Source organism: Vicugna pacos, chromosome 35 (assembly GCF_048564905.1).
Source record: "Vicugna pacos chromosome 35, VicPac4, whole genome shotgun sequence".
Classification (NCBI taxonomy): Eukaryota; Metazoa; Chordata; class Mammalia; order Artiodactyla; family Camelidae; genus Vicugna; species Vicugna pacos.
The window spans coordinates 11,883,217-11,901,209 of NC_133021.1; the positions used below are offsets into that span (position 1 = coordinate 11,883,217).

Sequence of the window (17,993 nt, forward strand, 5' to 3'; positions counted from 1 at the left end):
AAGAGATGACATTAGAGCTGGGTACCATGGGTTGGGTGGAATTACAGTTAGCATTGGAGGATGAGGGTAGAGGCAATAGCGTGGAGGGAGGTGACTGTTGCAGAGCACAAGGCATATTTAAGTTTGATGACTTGTAGGTGACAGGTATGGAAATTTATCGTGACCCTTGATAATATGTGACCTTCAGTGACAGGCTAATTTACACATATGATAAATGTTCTGCCTGACGTTTGCACTCACATTATTCTTTGTATAAACTTTTTATGCAAAGAACAAAATACTGGTTTTAATCTACATCTCTCTTAGAGAATGTGGAGTTTTATAAAATCAATGTATAATCAGTAGATATTAATGGAAGTACAAAGGCAAAGGTGATGAGCACAATGGGTTTCTTTCAAGACCTCTAAGATGATGAGATCTGATAAAATGCCACTGATCTAGCAACTTGGAGTCACTGATGACACCCGAGAAACGACTTTCCCGGAAGCCGAAGTTCTGCAGGTACGAGTGGACAGTGAGGGAGACGAGTTGTGCTCAAGGGGATTTTTATAGGTGAGAGTATTATGGAGATCGTTTACTGCTGGTGAAGGATTGAGATTCTGAGATGGGAAGTAATTCATTGAACAAAGCCCCAAGGCAGGTGAGGCTGGATGGAATTAAGACTGGGGGAGCTTTAGGTAACGGAATTTGGCATTAGCGGGTGAAGTTAAGCATGCAGATCTTCCCATTTTCTCTGACCCAGTGGAAAAAAAAATGTTTTTTTGTTTGTTTTGAAAAGGCAGAGGACTTTGTCCTTCCAGGAAACCATTCGGCACCACCCAATTACGGATGAAAATACCATTTTGCCATCCAGGTAAAATGGGAGTATCACGTATCATGTAATAATTCATCTCAAACTGGGGGCTCACAGTCTTCAGGCTGTGGTTAGACAAAAAGATCTATTTTTGTCAGACCCACAAAGAGGAGAAATTTTCATATAAAAATTCCTGGCTCCTTTGACAAAACAAAAGATTTGACCAAACAGGGCCTTTGTTTCTCAATGTTCATAGTTTACTGGAGTCTCTTTTTGTTTTGTAAATAAGTTCATTTGTATCTTTTTTTTTTTTTTTTAGATTCTACATATAAGTGAGCAGATACAAACTGCTATATATGAAATAGATAAACGGCAAGGTCCTAATATATAGCACAGGAAACTAAATTTAATATCTTGTAATAACTTAAAATGAAAAAGAATGTATGTATTTATGTAAATAACTGAATCACTGTGCTGTATATCAGAAAATAACACAACATTGTAATCAACTACTTCAATTTAAAAAAAGAAAAGAATTAGCTGGAACTGAGTTACGCACGTGACCCCTTAAATGGAAGCCAAGCTCTCCAGTTCAGCATGGTCCTCACCGCTGCTCTGGCCTCGCCGGTGCTGAGACCGTGTCTCTGTTGGCGCTCTCTTAACAATTGTGTTGATGTTTGTGTTATAGTAGTAAAGTATTGCCCTGTATCCATGTTTCCAAATGTGAGGAAGTAAAAGTAACCAAAGTGCATTTAAGGAAAAATGGGACAACCTAGTTCTTAGAGGAATGACTATTGTGCAAAATGTGTCAGTGCTGACAGAATGCAGTTTGAGATTTACCTGCCCATCTACTTCTAACGGCTTTGGGATTTTGCAAGCCCTCCTTACAGGGTAGAGCTATCAACTCCTTTCAACTCCTGGGCTTGAAATGAGTTTCCCTTTCTGAACCTCACTGCGGCGAAGCGGAAAACGTGGCCGACAGATCTTAATATACATGCAGCCAAAAACAGAAGCCTCTTTCCGTGTCCTTCCTGCAAAGACAACCGTGTTGGCTCTGGTTAGCAGTTTCTTCTAGTCTTTACAGAATATAACTTTCTTCTAATGCTATTTCTGGATTTTTTTCCTAATATTTATTGAGCACCTGTTAGCTTCAAGGCACTGGAGTTTCAACAGAGATCAAAACAGACCCATTTTCATAGAGCTGCCACATGGGGGTGGAGCTGGAGACAGATTAGTAAATAAATTATGTAAAACATTAGATGGTGATCCACGCTATGAGAAAAAATAAAGCAAGAATGAGGCAGTGGGCCAGATGAGGAAATGGGGCTTCAGATTTCAATAGGGTGGTCAAGGAAGGCCTCCCTGAGGCCATGTTTGAGCTCAACACTGAAGGGAGTTTGCAGGGAATGAGCCTGCCAAGCAGTGGGACAGGCATGTGCAAAGGTCCTGAGGCAGGGCCCCAATGCATCAGAGGAGCAGTGAGGAGATTAGCGTGGCCAGAGCGGAACATGGAAGACAATTGGGGTTGGCACAGTAACAGTGCTTGTGTGAGCGGGGCTGGGAGGGGTTCCTTGGCTCGTACTCTCTGTGAGATGGGAAATCACTGAAGAGTTCTGAGCAGAGCAATGACGTGTGCTGTTGTACATTTAAGGATCCTTTTGGCTGACCTGTTGAGAAAGGACCCGGAGGGAGCCGTGTAGTGATCCAGGCAAGAAATGACTGCAGCTTGAACCAAGATATTTCAGTGGAGGCAGTGAGAAGACAGGAGATTCTGGATATATTTTGAAGGTAGAACTCACAAGATTTTCAGACAAATTGGAGAATCAAGGGTGAGCTTAGTAAATTCAAGGAGGGAGTTACCATTTACTGAGATGGTAAAGACGGTGGAGGAGGGCTTTGGGCTTGGGGGAATTGCAGGTGTTTCATTGGGATACATTCAGTTTAAGACATCAGATAGAGACACCAGACAGGGTAGCACTCTTGAGTTTAGACTTGATTTTGGAGCTGTCAATATTAGATCAGATTTAAAGCTCTGAAGCTGGATGAGATCTCCCAGGAGGGAGTGATGATACAGGCAAGGAAAGGACCCAGAGTGAAATGGAAGGAAAACCAGGAGTGTGACTCTCTAGGAGCAAAGTAAAAGTAACGTGTTTCAGGGAGGAAGGAGTGATCATCGCTGACGAGTGCAGCTGCTCGGTCAAGTAAGATGAGGAAAGAGAACTGACCACTGAGTGTGCAGTGTGTGGGGGAGTTAACGGCCACCCAGGTGAACAGTTTCGGTAGCTTGGTTGGGTTGAGAACCATTTGACAAAATCCAGCACCCTTTTGTGATTAAAACCTTAAACAAAGAACAGAAGGGAATTTCCCCAACTGATGAAGGGCATCTATGAAAGTCTCACAGCTAACAGCACACTGAGTGGTGAAGGCTGAGTGCTCCTCCCCAAAGATCAGAAGCTAGACAGGGATGCCCGTTCTTGCCCCTGTACTTAACGTGGTACCGGGAGTTCTAGGGCAGATACACGAGGGAAAGAAACAAAAGGACCCCAGATTGGAAAAGAAGTTGTAAAACTGTCTCGATCAGAAGATTACCTCCTCTTGTGTATAGAAAATCCTTCCTCTGCGCCAGTTGGGATGATAATGTAGCTTTTTCCCTTCCATCTACTAATGCCGTGTGTAACATTGATCACCTTCCTATGTTGACCTGGCATTCCTAGGGTAAATCCCACTTGCTTATGGTGCATAATCCTTTTTAATATGTTGTTGAACTTGACTTGCTAGTATTTTGAGGATTTTGTGTGAGTGTTCATAAGGGATATTGGTCTGTACATTTTTTCCCCAGTGATGTCTTTGATTTTGGTATCAGGATGATACTGACCTCATACATTGAGGTGTAGGAAGTGTTATCTACTCTCACATATTTTGAAAGCATTTGTAAAGGATTGTGTTACTTATTCTCTGAACATTTGATCAGATTTACCAGTGAAGCCATCTGGTCCTGGGCTTTTCTTTGTGGGAAGTTTTTCAATTACTGACTTAATCTCTTTGCTTGTAAAAATCTGTTCAGATTTTGTTTGTTTTTTCAGTTTCAGTAGTTTGTGTCTCTCTAGTAATTTATCCATTTCATCTAGATTATCTAATGTGTTGGCATGCAGTTAGTTCATAGTATTCCCTTATGTCTTTTATTTCTTCGAGGTCAGTGGTAATTTTAAAAACTTTGATCTCTCCCCCAACACACTTTTTTAGCCTGTGTAGATAACAGTTTGTCAATTTTATTGATATTTCAAACAACCAAATTTTGGTTTTATTGCCTTTCTCTATTATAAGGGATACTGAACTATTGAAATTGATTTTGCTACTAATTAAGGAAATATTAGTGTATTCTAAAATTTTAATATTTCCCTCCTAATCTTTTGTATTAGTCAGGCAACAGAATGTGTATACATGTAAACACACACACACACACACACACAGATTTTAAGGAATTAGATCATGTGAATGTGGAGGTTTGCTAAGTCAGAATCTGCAGGGCAGGTAGCAGACTGGAGACCCAGGGAACAGTTGCAGTTTTAGCCTAAAGACAAGAATTCCTTCTTGCTCAGGTAGGGGTTAGTCTTTTTTCAACTAAGGCCTTCAACTGATTGGATGAGGCCCACCCACATTACGGAAAATAGTCTGCTTTATTCAGAGCCTGCTGTTTTAAGTGTTAACCTTCTCCAAAAAACACCTGCACCAGAAACACCTTCACCAAAATAATGTTTGACTAAATATCTGGGCACTGTGGCCCAGCCAAGTTGACACATAAGGTTAACCATCGCATTCTCCATTTTCTTATTCTACTTTAAATATATCTATGGTAGTTATTGTATTGAGGAAAAATTGACCCTTTGGTGATTTGATATGACTTCCACATCAAATGTTTCTCTCACTAAAAGAAATAATTTAAACAAGACAAATCAACAGAATAGAGTGGATTTGTAACATTTCAGTCACTTACCGCTTGCAAAACAATCACAGTATTCTGGTGGACATCCAATCCCAATGTATACCACCATGCATCTGTGACAGACGCGTCACAGTGCTGCAGGTTTTGAAGGACATCCTCATACACAGGGCGGGTCTGCATCCATCCTTAGCACATGGCATCTTCATCCAGCTTTCAGACCACTCTGGAATATAGTCGAGATTTCCTAGGAATTTCACCATCTCATGAGGTCTTTTCCAAGGACTATTTATATTTAAGTAGAAGCATTTCTGAGACCCTGGCTTATTTTACAACATTACCCTTGTCCCTCACCTGCCTCCACACTCTGTATCTCCTGAGTCTACAGAAGGAGAGGAAAAGCAGAAGTCACGACCCTGCAGACAGAATTCCCTGGGACCCACACTGGGCCTGCCCAGGGTCACCTTGTAGACCTATGACAACCATTGATTTAAATCAGGCTGACCACCCAGTGAATACATTTTAATGATTTTCACTTTCTCTGATGTGCAAAACATCAAGCGCAAAACAACCTATGTATGTAGCCCTTTCCCTGATGGCTGGTTACATTTTTGAAAAGTACATCCCATGTCAAAATGATCTATGTTGACTCTTTTGAGAAAAGTAACATCATAACACTCTAAGAAGTGAATGTCTGTTTGTATAAGAATTGTATTTTAAAACCATGTTTAGTGAGCCATCCCTGATAACACTGTGCCCTGGGCTGTAGGATTCTTACTAATGTGTATGGAACATGCTAGATTTCTTGAAGGTCATTGTATTTATCAATAAAAAGAGGCTTGGCTGTTGTTATTGGAAGGAAAGAAAAAGCTCACTGATTAAGTGGTGTAAGTTTTGTATTGTTTGCCTGAAATTAATCAAGTGAAGGTAAACTGATAATATGCTGTAAGTATGAACTGCAGGAAATTGCACCTTTTAAAGTGTGTGTATATATATATGTTCATACTTAAAGTATATACACACATATGTACACACATACGAATTATTAGGAGTAATTCATTTCCTCCTATAAGCTCTTGAAAATTTCCTTTAGCTTTGGTGGGTGGCGTGAAAGTGTGTTTTCGGTTTGTATGTGGGTGTGTGTATGTTGGCTTCCAAAGGGTGATTGCTTCTCCATGGCAGAAGAATAAGCTTTAAAGATTGTCTGTAATTTTCTCCTGCAACAATACAAAATAGTCCATATGAAGAGTGATTTCTTTTTTTTAACATTGGTGAGAATTACAGCGTTCTTTTGCTCTGGTTAATTCATTATGGAAATTGTGTAACGAACAATTCACAAAAGCACTGCTTATCATGCGCCTGTCTACAGACATAATTTCTTGCAAATGATCTCCTGAAAAATCATCAGTTTTCCTCGCCCTCTGCCCTTGCTGGAGTACTTCATGCATTCTTTGAAAACAAAATCAGTTTGGGGACTTAACGTAAGTTAAGACTGTTCTTTCTATTTAAAGTGTTTACCACAAAGTTCGATAAAAACAAAACTGCCATTTGCTGTTATTTCTTTTAAGAGTTGTTATTTACCTGTCTCTAGTTCTGTGTTTCTTTCTAATCCTGTTTATTTTTCTGATGTTTAAGCACCAGTGATCCTCAAGTTACCGTGCCTATTTTATAAATCTAGCAAAATTCTCATTTGTTCTAATATTCAGTCATATTAAAGATGTTATGTAAGTGGGGAGGGTATAGCTCAGTGGTAGAGTCTGTGCTTAGCATGCACAAGGTCCTCGGTTCAATCCCCAGTACCTCCATTAAACAAATATATAAATAAACCTAATTACCTCCTCCCTCCAAAATAAATTAAAAATAAAATAAGATTTTAAAAAAGTAAAAATACAAGTTAAACAAAAAGAATATTATATAGGTAAGTATAGCTGTGTCAAAATATACTATCTTAGTATTTTTCCTAAAAAATAAAAATTGCACAAAGAAAACATTTAGAAGCATTCTTTCCAAAGTGGTGCAGGTTGTTTCTTGAACAAGAAAGTACTCTGCATAATCTCAACATGTCTGGAATACTACTTGGAAATATTTTCTCTGACAGAAAAAAAAAATTCCTGCTTGGAGAATTTTAGATTGCACAGACTCAACTTAAAAAAATACATTAAAATTTCAAATCCAATTTTCCCCTTTTCAGAATTATATTTTTATATTCACTTTTATGTGTGCATGCTGTATTTTCTCATAATTTAGAAAGAGTAAGTAAGAACCCATTTCTTTATTAGCTGGCTGGAAGAAGATTAAATTCTCATATGGTTTTTCTTTTTTCTTTTAATAGTAATGCTGTGCTGTGCTTTAAAAATAAATTGGTGGCGGTATCAGGAAAACTTTTTAAGACAAGGTGGTTTTTTTCTTGGAAATTGCAAATTGATATTTTATATTAGCTTTCATGATTTCATGAGGTACTTTGAGTTTCTATTTTTGTTTTTAGCTGGAGATGAGCTGAAAGATTCCAGGGTATTTATGGCATTTGAACGTTTCTGTATACTGGGAGTAACTTTGTACCTGTGACATTCCAGAGGTGAATTTTCCATTAGTTTGTTCAAAAGCCTTTTCCCCCTTTATATACAAAATCATCATATGTCTGGCTGGTCAGTATAATCCATGGTAACATTCACGTTTCTTTGATTTTTTTTCCTGACACTGTTTTATAAGATGGATATAGAAGATGACGGATCTTAGTAACTTTTATAGTTTTGTGCTGGCATTTATTTTCAGTTTCAACCTCCTCCCGAGATTTTTACTTGTGTATTGTTGTAAGATGTTCTTAATCACTGTCCTTTGTCTTGGGATAATTTTATGGTTGGCATACTACGGGACCATCATTTCAAAAATAATTTTGTCTTAGGATCACATTACGTAGTTTTTACACGTCTGTTATGATCTATATCATTATAACAGGACTGGCATTATATTAAAATGTTTATTTTAATATGGAGTTTTCAGCATTTTGTTGTCAGGAGCCTAACATAGTATAATAATTTCCAGATGCTTAGTTTTTATTAATATCTACATGAGTTTTTTAAAAGTATCTTAAAGAGTTCATTTATATTTATATTTTCTCTTCCTTGTAATTAAGGTACCTACTGAACTCATTAAGTATTTGCTTGGTCAAATTAATCCGTTGTTTTAAGATGCAGAAAAATAACTCACACAATGTTTTTGGCAGTTCACCCAATTAAAAAAATGCATATTTTAGTATATTTAAGGTGAGAAAAAAGAACTAAAATATTGTTACCTTCTTTTAAGAAACAAAGTGGTTTTCTTGACTGTGTTTGCATCAAATAAATGTATTTCTTCAAAAAATTAGGAACTTTAAAGTGGATCTTTCCATAAATCTCTGATTTTTGAGGTGCCTAAGACCAATATTGCTGTTACGATTTCAAGCAGATTTCACTGAAATACTTCTTTTCCCAGTATACAAACATCTGTCAAATTTAACATATTAAAAGCTCCTTATTCTTAAAAACACTGGGGATGCATTATATCTGATGTTGTTTTACAAGATTGGTTACAGAAAAGAAATGTAACCAAAGATGGAAACTGGCCCATTTGAAAAGTGCAAGTAGTAACACAATAGTATTTATTTTCCTGTAATTAACAGAAAGGCAGGTCCTCCTTTCATTCACACGGGTGATTAAATGAGGCTGGTCGTGTTGGTGGTGAGTTACCTTGACTCTGTTGGAGGCAAGGGCCTTTTGTGTTAGTGGAGATGTCTGTTCATGAAATGATCTCTCTCTTTTTTTTAATGTCATTGTCAATTTCAAAATTTCATCAAAAAGATCAAATTATTTTTACCTCATAAAAATTCACACTGAAGTTACTTATATTTGGGAGCCAAAGAATATACCAATTTGTGGGTTTTTTTTTTTAATTTCACATCAATTTTATTAGTTTGGTTGTAAGTTTTCAAAACCCTGACTGCTTTTCTTTCACCATCTTCACTTCTTAGGTGAGACTGCTGGTTCTGTCTTTCTTGATCTTTGCTCTTTAGTTCTCATACCATATGCTCCTTAAATTTTTTTTTCCACTGTTTTTACTTGCATTGCTTTTCTAAAGTATTTTAATTTATTGACTATTTCTAACTATCGAGAATATAAAAACTAGATCTATTACTGTGATCATTTCAAAATATGGAACCTGCCTCTGAGACACAGTCGAAATGTAATTTCTGTTATATGCATATATATAACCACATAAATACATTTGCCAATACTGGATTTCATTTGCTTGGTAGTTTTCGTGGTTTTTTTTAAATTATAAAATTACATAACATTATGGAAAATTAAAAAAATAGGACAAAACAATTGCCTACAGCCCTGTCTCCCTAATACAGTCATCTGTTTCTATGCTTTTGAAATACATACTTTTTAAATATATTTCTTTATAAATACCAATTTTTATATCAGTAAATGTAAAATTCATGGTGTAAATATGACTATAGTATATATCCATTTTTTCCCAATTTTTATTATATCATTTTTATGGTGCTGTATAGTTTTATAATTTTAATGGCTTCAACCTCATTTCTTTGAAAAGGTGTTTCATAATTAATCCTTCTCATACTTTTGTATATTTTGGATGCTTCAAGGTTTTTTTTTACTGCTGAAAGCATCACTAACATTTTAAATTATAGGATGGATAGGCATAATACTTATCTGTAATTTGAAACTAATTTTAATACCAAATGATTCTTAATTTACTTTTTTAATGCTTAATATAAGCATTAAATTTAATACTCTTTTGGTGGTGGTTTATCAATAAAATATAGTGAGGTGACTTTGAAAATAACCAAATCATAAGTGCCTAAGTTTAATTTACTTAATTTTAGAGATATGTCAAAGGTCAAATCAGATTAGAAGTACTTGCTAAAAATCTTAGTTTCTGCTCATGAGCCCATGTTGTGAAAACCGTTAAATTATGAGTATTTGGAATAATTTCTGTGTCCCCTAGTAGATCAGGAACTCTTTGAGGACAGTGACACTGTTTTATATATTTTTGTATTTTACACATCATCCGAAATACAGGAGTATCAGAAATGTATTTAATTAGATTTGAAAAAAGTCTTCTAACAGAAAAAAGAGCTTGTAATTTTAGTCCCTTTAATTAATTAGTTAATTAGATTAAACAATTAAACCTTAATTAAATTGCTGATTCTCTTTGGTAATTTTTTCTTATTAAATTACTTCATAGAGTAACAGAAGTCCCATCAGTTTCTCTCTCATACACCCATACACCTGTATATGCAGAGTGACATTTCAAACTTTCTTCTTGATATTCTTTCATCATTTAATATTTGAACCAAAGCCTTGGTTTTGTTTTTTGTTTTTTTTCTCTTATGCTAAAAGAAGAGTTACTTAAACCTGTAGATTGTTATGCCTACCTCATTGGTTGCTGTGAGAATTAAATGAACTAAATCCACATAAGCAGTTCAAATGGTGTCATCTAGTGATTTCTCAACAAATATCCACCACTCCCACCACTGCTTCTGTTGTTTTGGTATTGACGTTATGAAGAAGAGAATGCTCTAAACTCAGACCAAGAATCACTTTTTTTTTTTTTGTCATGACATGACAATTGAACTTCCTACAGCACAAAGTATGTATTGACATAAAGTAGTAAAAGGAATGTTCAGTAAGTATTTCTGGGACCACTGGTTAATTATTTAGAAAACTGTAAGGTTACACCATCACCTCACAAGCTTGATCTTGTGATCACAGCTGAGTAATTCCAGGTGGGAATGAGGGAAATGACAAAAGAAAGCAATTCACAGACTCAAGCACATAAACCTTTAAAATCTCTTCGAAAAGGAAAACTGAAAAATCTTGAAAAGTCTTTGCAAGAGATAGGGCCAAGCAAGGGCTTTGACCTTAAAGGACAGATATATGTTTGTATTTATGAAGACCCCAATCAAAAAGGAAGTGAAATCTTTTAACCAACAATTTACAGAAGACATAAATGCAAATGAGTCACGTGAAAAAATCAACTTTACTAACAGTTAAAATGAAATTGATAGGCAATTTTTCACGTGTCAAATCACTAAAGATTTTAAAGTGTTTAGAAGTCCTTTGATGGGAGACTGGTAATGTGGGCGTTTGCACTGGCTGCCATGGGAAATGTACATTGTTATCAACCAGCCCGAGGGGCATTTGGACAAGATCAAGCTTCTCGCTTTTTGCCCTAATAAAATCATCAGTGATACACCATAGAAGGAATGTTCATTGCTGTCTGATTGCAATAAGGAGCCGATAATGAGCAACTTAAATGTCATCCTTTATAATAAAAAAAATTTCTTTTAGCAGAGCGACCCAACTAAATAAGTTAACAAGTCACTGTAAATTATTCCTGCTGGAAAATATTGGGTAAGAAGTGTCTCCTTGTAATTAAGGGGCCGACCCGCAGCTGCAGTCTTACCATAAAGTCACTTTCCTATTGTAATAAAGTAAACGTGCTGTTCCCTCAAAAAACGCAAATCTCCAGCAGCTGTGGGTAAGAGCCCTGGAAAAAGCCTATCCATAAAAACGCTGAGCCAATTACAAATTACAAAAATGTGAAATATAAGGAAAAGTGTATTTCGTATGAAACTGTTCCCTTACCCCCAAATTCCTGGTGACTGCTGCTTTCCCGCTCCTTCTTTTCAAAGCCAGCTCTTGCTCAGACTTGTGCACTGAAAACGAGCTAGACTTAAGCAGGGTCTCGGTTACTTACTCACGTGTATTGGAAGGAACCCTCTGCTTGCTTTCAGCTTAAGTACACAGCCTTGACCTTCCTTTTAAAAAGAGAACCCCCAAAGACCTGACGGCCAGAAATTGTTAACCCCTCTCTCCGACGTCAGAGTCACTCTCCTTAGAGCTCAGACTGTGAAGGTGTGCTGGCATGTCACTCATGTCATTGAAGGCTGTGTGCTGCCAAGCGTGTCACTGCCTCTGGCCAACCGGTTTGGTTTGGTTTGGTTTCGTCGTCTGAGAAGCAAGCGCTCTGGATTTCGTTTCTTGTCATGGCCTCTGTTCTGATTGTCTTACTGGTTGTCCTGGGTTGGGGGCTGTTCTTGATGTCCGACTCTCTGTCCATGTATGTGTGTATATGTATGTACCTGCCTGTGTGGGCACGCACGCTCGTGTGCATGTGAGCCTGTGTGTACGCGCTGTGTGGTGTAAGTACGGAACACACACAGGTGTGCGCACCAAGCGGGTAAAGGACCATAAGGAGGGAGGGGTGCTCTCTAAATTGAAATGCAGGAACGGCAATGACAAACCCCTAGGAAGTGTCTAGAAAACCGAGGCTCGTTAACGCACGCTTAAGCTTTCTGCTTTCTTTAAAAATGCCTTACCACTTTAATGAGGTACTTTCAATATTTAATATATTTAAATCTGACTTTAATTTCAGTATTTTGTGTCTTTTATAACATTATCCAGTTAAAAACTTTTTAAGCCCCTTCATGTGTGTTTCCTAAGTTTGCTAGGTGTGTGGTGGGAACACAGGAGGGTACAGCATGCTCCTGCCTTCAAGGTCCTTTCAGTGCTGGGGGCCTGATCCAGTCTGATCTGTATCTAATGTGTGGAGGTGCCTACCAGGCGCCAGGTGCTGGGCGGAATGCTCTACGTCAGCTGTGTGATCCTTCATAACCCTGTGAGGTGGCGGTAGTATGATCCTCATTGTGAAGCTGAGAAATGAGCCTTAGAGAAGCTTCCCCACAGCGGGCCAGTCACGGGTCGTTCAGTTACGCTAGCCCAGGCCTGCCCGCCTCTGGTCTCAGCTCCCACCCCGGGAAGGGAGTGCTGCCCTCCTGGGAGGGGGGGACCTGGCGGGAGCGCGCCGGGCCGAGGCACTTAAGCCTCAGAACCTGTGGGACCTCCACTCGCGTGGTCGCCGCCGCCTGCAGAACTGAGGAGTGCGGTCAGGGCCGTGTCGTGGGCGAGGGCAGCGACATCCCAGACTGTGCTGGCGCGGGCGCGGGGGCCGAGCCGCCGGGATGGTCCCAGGGCTGCTCCCCGCGCTGAGCCCTCAGGTGGGCGGGGCTCGTCCTTCCTTCCGCCTGCCTCTAACTTGTGAAAGCACCAGATGTGTCCTGCTCGCCTGGGTGAAATTGATGTTAAAAAACGAAACAGGGCTGAGAGTAGGGTCTAAGGTGTTGCCTTTAAAAGTTATGTTTAGAAAAGTTCTCTGTGACTTTGATCAAGCACTGACCCTGCACCAGAGCATCCTGGAGACCAGGGTCCCCACCCTTGATGTCCATGGAACTCTCACGGTAGAAGTCCGATCACCCTCTCCCCTTCCCCCTCTGTCTCATTATCCTTTCTGATGAAGGGAAGGTGCCCCTAGGGAAGCACCTGCACTGAAATGCAGGATTTAGCTGGGATCCGTGGGTCGGGAACTTGTCAGGTCTTCACTGTGGATGAGGCGTTGATGTCCCAGGTCCATTTCCGCACCAAGTATTTGCAGTGACTTGAGGAAGGCCCTCCCTCCGCATGAGGAGTACGTGTGAAGGACTTTCTCGTTCCATCTGCTCATCCTACAAGATCTGTGGGGACTCGAAATTAGAACATGGAAATGCCAGCAGAGCAAAGTTAGAAGAGCTAATGTGTGATTTCTGGGTCAAACCAGAAGCCAGCGTGTACTGGATTCCAGTCCGGGCCAGTGGTCGTAGGTGTTTGTTGTGGGGGGTGAGGGGCAGGAGCTGGGATGGTGTGGTTCATTTCTGCAAATCAGGAAGACATGATGGTCTGAGAAGCACTTAAGCATCGGGAGCGGTTGTGAGACTCCGCAGCCTCTGGTGTGGTGTTGGGAGGTCTCAGAGGTATGATGGGTCCTTTTTCCAGGTTTCCCTGAGTCTTTCCCAATATCCTAGGAAACAGAAACAAAAAATAATTACACCTTGTCCTCTGACCCTTGACATAGACGTTGGACTTTTCTCAGCAGGTGAGGTTTTAGAATTTACGCATGTTTCTTTCATCCTAGGACCAAGTGGGCACACTTCCCCCTTTTCTTCCCTCGAATCTCATCCTTTTGTGTAACATAATGATGTCTCATCATTTCTCCTGTTCCCTTTTGCCTTTGATAAGAGAGCTTTAGAGCAATTGTTTCAAATTCTTTGTAAATCTTTTCCCTCAAATAACCTGAGTGTCTCCTCAAAATCATAACGACTCTTGCTGGGCCACAGGATATGTTATAGATGAACTTTTATCACTCCATTCTTAATTTCTTGATTAATTTTTATTACACTGTGAATCTGTAAGGTAAGTGCTGTAACTACATAGTTAATGATAATTAATTTGTAATATTGCCTTTATTTTGAATATTACTCATTTTTTAAATCCAATAGTAATAATTATTTTCCTTTGTTTCCTAAAATGCACACAGATCAGTTATTACATTGCTGCATTTTATCATAAAATATCTTTGTTAAAATGTTTTACTCTTCTCAAATTTGATCCATATTCTTTTAAAAGAGAATATTTTTATACCTTTCAAAATGTGCTTGCATTTTGTTCTGCGCTGTGGAGCTGATATAGAATATATATTATGTTTTGATAAGCAGGCAGTATCCTTTCCCTTAAAGTCTGGGTTATGAGAGCATATAAAGGTTGGCTAGGTCGAGACTTCTTGAATGGTGTGGTGTATATGGCGAACATCAGTATTCTAGAAAAGAAAAAAACAGAATGATGCAGCAGCATGAACAGCAAGCAGAATGAAACAGTTGTCTGAGGAAAGGAACTTCCGCCTTCGCTTTTCTAAGCCAACATTGTAACTGATGGCGCTAAGCCAGAGGGAGCTCCTTAAGCAGACAGGAAATTTATTTAATTACTTGAAAAGCTATTTTAGTAAAAGATCTTATGACCTATTGAAAAACATATGCAATTGAGGCTCTGGAACTTATTTCCAGTTTTTAGTTGGCTTCAAGTTACAAAAGCATACAATTTCCATAGGAGAAAAAGGACATCAGGACCTCACTGACTTCACACGCCAGAGACTCGTAACGGTTGAGTGACTTGCTCTTAGTGACAGGCTGGTTCTGGCAGCCTCGTCCATGCACAGGCCACTCTCCCTAACTTTAGTTTTCTTTTTAGCAAAAGATAATGTCTTTGCCACAGGTATGTTGTTAGGCTGTGCTTAGACTATAGTATAAAATATTCTAGTACTTATGAATGGAAGAATTCATCATTTATATTTAAAATGTACCTTTAACAGTGCTTTTAACTTTTGCTTATCAAATATGTTCATCAATCAGTCCTTAATTTTTCTTTATGATTTCTGGCCTCTTATTTTTTTTTTTTTTGTTTTGTTTTATAATATTGCTTTACTGACTGATTTCTGAAAACTGTAATTAAATGTTAGACAATTCTCTTATAAGTTGTTTTAATGAAAATGTGGAGTATCTGTTTTCCTTTTATTATTAAGTGTACTTGTAATGATATTATGGTGAATAAAATCCAGCCCAACTTTGAGGGTGTTTGCATTTTGGGGGATATCTTGTTTTAGTTGTTAGTGCTAAAAATAATGTGTTTTTGTTTTTTGCAGCTGGTTTTAGGAGAAGTTTCCGTCTTAGTCGAAAAGATAAGAAAACAAATAAATCCATGTATGAATGCAAGAAGAGTGACCAGTATGATACAGCTGACGTGCCCACTTACGAGGAAGTGACCCCCTATCGGCGACAGACGCATGAGAAATACAGACTTGTTGTCTTGGTTGGTAAGTGATCATCCTGTGTGCGACGCTGAGGAAGTGGGACAGGAAGAGTTTAACTTCAGAAAGCATGACGCTGGAAGTCTTCAAGCTAAAAAAAAAAATCGCATCTTGAATACCTTTGGCCTCTGAAATGAGATCTTTAGTCTTTTTTTGTACTCAGGTGACGCTGAGGAGACTTTTAAGGTACCTGTGCTGATGGTATCGGCATTCTAGTGGACCCTGTGTAGGAGAGGGGATAGCAGACACTGTCCCAGTGTATTAAGCATATCAGGGCAACCAAATAGAAACGAATAATTTGTAATATCACGCAAGTGTCTTTCAATTCATTTTGAGGCAGCAGCCATGATACGAGCTTCCTGTAGCATTTAGACCCTCAGTGAAGCTCGAGGACATTTAACTTATAGTCCTAGGATATTTAAAGCTGGAGAGTCAGCAAAACTGCTTAAAGTAAATATACGTGGGGGTTTCCATAAACCTTGGTTTGATTTGCATTAACGTTCTCGTAGATACCCTGTCCGACCCTGAAGACAGGAGCAGTCGCAACCTCCGTGTTGCCCCACCCCACTTTTGTTTGTGTTTCTTTAAAAATAGCGCGACAGGCATATAAGCTCTCAGGATCAAAACCAGTGATTTGGGGGAAACACTGGAACCAAGGAGCCTAGTCTGTGTCACTTGTTGGCTGTTCCTTTATGAACTGAAATGATAGTTTTGGGGATGGGGGTAGATGGGAAAGCTGAAGAATCACCCCTCCCACAAAGATGGAGTCCTTTGCAAGGTTACAGCCCTTGTTCTTAACAGATGGTAGGTGACCACCAGGAAGTGATGCCGTTTCTCCGGTGGCCCCGGAGGTCACCATTAACGTCGTCAGATAGTCCCATTGTTTGTGGTATTTAGAAATACATATTCACGTTTCCTTTATGGACAGTGTCCACTTCTTCTAATCTGTTTATACTGAGCCCCTCCCTCTCCAAGCCCCACCTGGAAGGATATTCTCCTCGGGTTCTTACATTTACTGTAGAGCTTATAAATGCCCCAGCGTCCACTCCCTGTAGAGCTGGGCACTAAGAGTCCAAACACTCTCCAGTTCTAAATCCTCTTGTCTCGCCCTCGGGCTCCTTGGACCGCCTGTTCCTCCCCGAGGCCCACTGTCCCTCAGCAGCAGCTGTCCCTGCAGAATCTCTCCCGTCCCTGTTGCATCCTCTGCTCTTCACCCAGAGGCTGCTCCTTACCTGAGGAGAGAGACGCTTTGTGATGAAAGAGCAAAGTCAGTGGGATTTTCTGTGTCCCCGTAAATCAGGATGATTCTGTATAGTCCGGGAGTTACTATTACGACTGTGTACCTTTGGTTTTTCCTAGGGGATCTAATTGAAAGAGGAAGGTAGGGTAAATGTTGCCTTTTTCCTTTCATGTAGGTGCTAACAATAAAAACCTTTTTCTTGGGGGTGAGGAAGGGGAGATAGATGGGGATAAACTGTAAGTCTGAATGGTAATCCAGGGAAGAATAAAAATAAATCATAGGAGCAACTAAAGATAGTTTGTGGTTATGGGAAAGCAGCAGCCACTCCCTAAAATCTCCCAGAGGAGAAGAGGTTGGGGGAAAGCTTGGCTGCCTGCACTTAGAGTTAATCACGGAATTGTGTTCAGTGGTGCTGTATGCAGGTGTCCTTTTTTTTTTTAACATTTTTTATTGATTTATAATCATTTTACAATGTTGTGTCAAATTCCAGTGTTCAGCACAATTTTTCAGTCACTCATGGACATATACACACTCATTGTCACATTTTTTTCTCTATGATTTATCATAACATTTTGTGTATATTTCCCTGTGCTATACAGTGTAATCTTGTTTATCTATTCTACAATTTTGAAATCCCAGTCTATCCCTTCCCACCCTCTACCCCCCTGGTAACCACAAGTCTGTATTCTCTGTCCATGAGTCTTTAGATTCCACATATGAGCAATCTCATATGGTATTTTTCTTTCTCTTTCTGGCTTACTTCACTTAGGATGACATTCTCTAGGAGCATCCATGTTGCTGCAAATGGCGTTATGTTGTCAGTTTTTATGGCTGAGTAGTATTCCATTGTATAAATATACCACTTCTTCTTTATCCAGTCACCTGTTGATGGACATTTAGGCTGTTTCCATGTTTTGGCTATTGTAAATAGTGCTGCTATGAACATTGGGGTGCAGGTGTCATCCTGAAGTAGATTTCCTTCTGGGTACAAGCCCAGGAGTGGGATTCCTGGGTCATATGGTAAGTCTATTCCTAGTCTTTTGAGGAATCTCCACACTGTTTTCCATAGTGGCTGCACCAATGCAGGTGTCCTTCTTGATCCCTTAAGGGAATTCCTAGTATTTTTTTTTTTTTGTAGATTCCTTGAAGTTTTTCAGGAGTAGATAATCCTGTTTTCTGTGAAAAGAGACAATTTTGTTCCTTCTTTCTAGGAGTTTTTCTTATTATATTCTCTCCTTACTGTAAGCTCCCCAGGATGTGGTGAATGGAGCTGGTGAGAGCAG

General features: G+C 39.2%; 1 protein-coding gene across 3 annotated transcripts in view; it reads left to right on the plus strand.

The window, feature by feature from the left end:
• MPP7 (MAGUK p55 scaffold protein 7) overlaps positions 1-17,993 on the plus strand; it is a 147,801-nt gene that overhangs the window by 96,700 nt on the left and 33,108 nt on the right. For all 3 annotated transcript variants that reach the window (XM_072955052.1, XM_072955053.1, XM_072955054.1), the window contains one exon: positions 15,306-15,476. In XM_072955052.1, the coding sequence (XP_072811153.1) occupies positions 15,306-15,476 (171 nt within the window). The remainder of the gene's footprint in view (positions 1-15,305; positions 15,477-17,993) is intronic.